The sequence below is a fragment of the Habropoda laboriosa genome, unplaced genomic scaffold (genome assembly GCF_001263275.1).
Source record: "Habropoda laboriosa isolate 0110345459 unplaced genomic scaffold, ASM126327v1 scaffold45, whole genome shotgun sequence".
Lineage (NCBI taxonomy): Eukaryota > Metazoa > Arthropoda > Insecta > Hymenoptera > Apidae > Habropoda > Habropoda laboriosa.
Genome location: NW_017100168.1, coordinates 1,146,409 through 1,147,285, shown reverse-complemented (window position 1 = coordinate 1,147,285; position 877 = coordinate 1,146,409). Strand labels below are relative to the sequence as shown.

The window sequence follows — 877 nt, the reverse complement described above, 5'->3', positions numbered from 1 at the left end:
TTATACTATTATGTTGTTTTAGGGGACTTAGTCTGGAAACTGTGTTTGCAAATATAATAAGGGCTTACTTAGACCCAGGAAACCTGGTTATAGTTTTAGGTACTATAAGCCATGATGAACAGTATTTCATTGATCTCTTGAAAAGCTATGGACTTAAACATTTACCTCGTATTATAACTTCCGAGTGTTCTTCTGCTGAAAGGTTTAAATTAGATGTCTTTCTTTGAATTGAAACTGTAGTTTAAAATTTTTATTTAATTACTTTTTAAATTGTAGAGAAATATTGTACTTGGAAGGAGGAGTGTTATTTATGTCAGGTCCAATTCTTGTAGTAGATTTATTAAAAAAAAGAGTTCCACTGAATTTAGTTACTGGAATTCTTGTCTATAGAGCACATAATATTTTAAATGCATATCAACAATCGTTTGCTCTTCGTTTATATAGACAGAACAATAAAGTAAGTGTACAAAAAAAGTTTCCGTTACACAAAATACTGTCCTCGTTAATTTCATAAATTTTTGTAGGCCGGTTTTATTAAAGCCTTCACCAATTCAGCATTGGCATTCACTGTTGGATTTATGCAAGTAGAACGAGTGATGAAAGCTTTATTTGTCAAAAAATTATATTTATGGCCGCGTTTCCATTCGCTTGTAAATAATACTCTAGAAAAACATAAGGTAATAATATCTCATAATTATTAATGTTGTAATGTATTACGTATTACTTTAAAAAATTACATAAAAAATTTTGTTCAGCCTGATGTCATTGAACTACATGTAAAAATTACGCCAAAAATGTTGAACATTCAAACTTCTTTACTCGATATAATGAATTTCGTCATAAAGGAACTTAAAAGGCTTAATAAATATGTATATAT

General features: G+C 29.0%; 1 protein-coding gene across 1 annotated transcript in view; it reads left to right on the top strand.

Moving 5' to 3' along the window:
* Positions 1 to 877, top strand: part of LOC108578624 (DNA repair endonuclease XPF) — a 4,090-nt gene that overhangs the window by 432 nt on the left and 2,781 nt on the right. The window contains exons 2-5 of the mRNA XM_017941988.1: positions 23 to 202; positions 277 to 457; positions 525 to 677; positions 756 to 864. Coding sequence (XP_017797477.1) covers positions 23 to 202; positions 277 to 457; positions 525 to 677; positions 756 to 864 — 623 coding nt within the window. The remainder of the gene's footprint in view (positions 1 to 22; positions 203 to 276; positions 458 to 524; positions 678 to 755; positions 865 to 877) is intronic.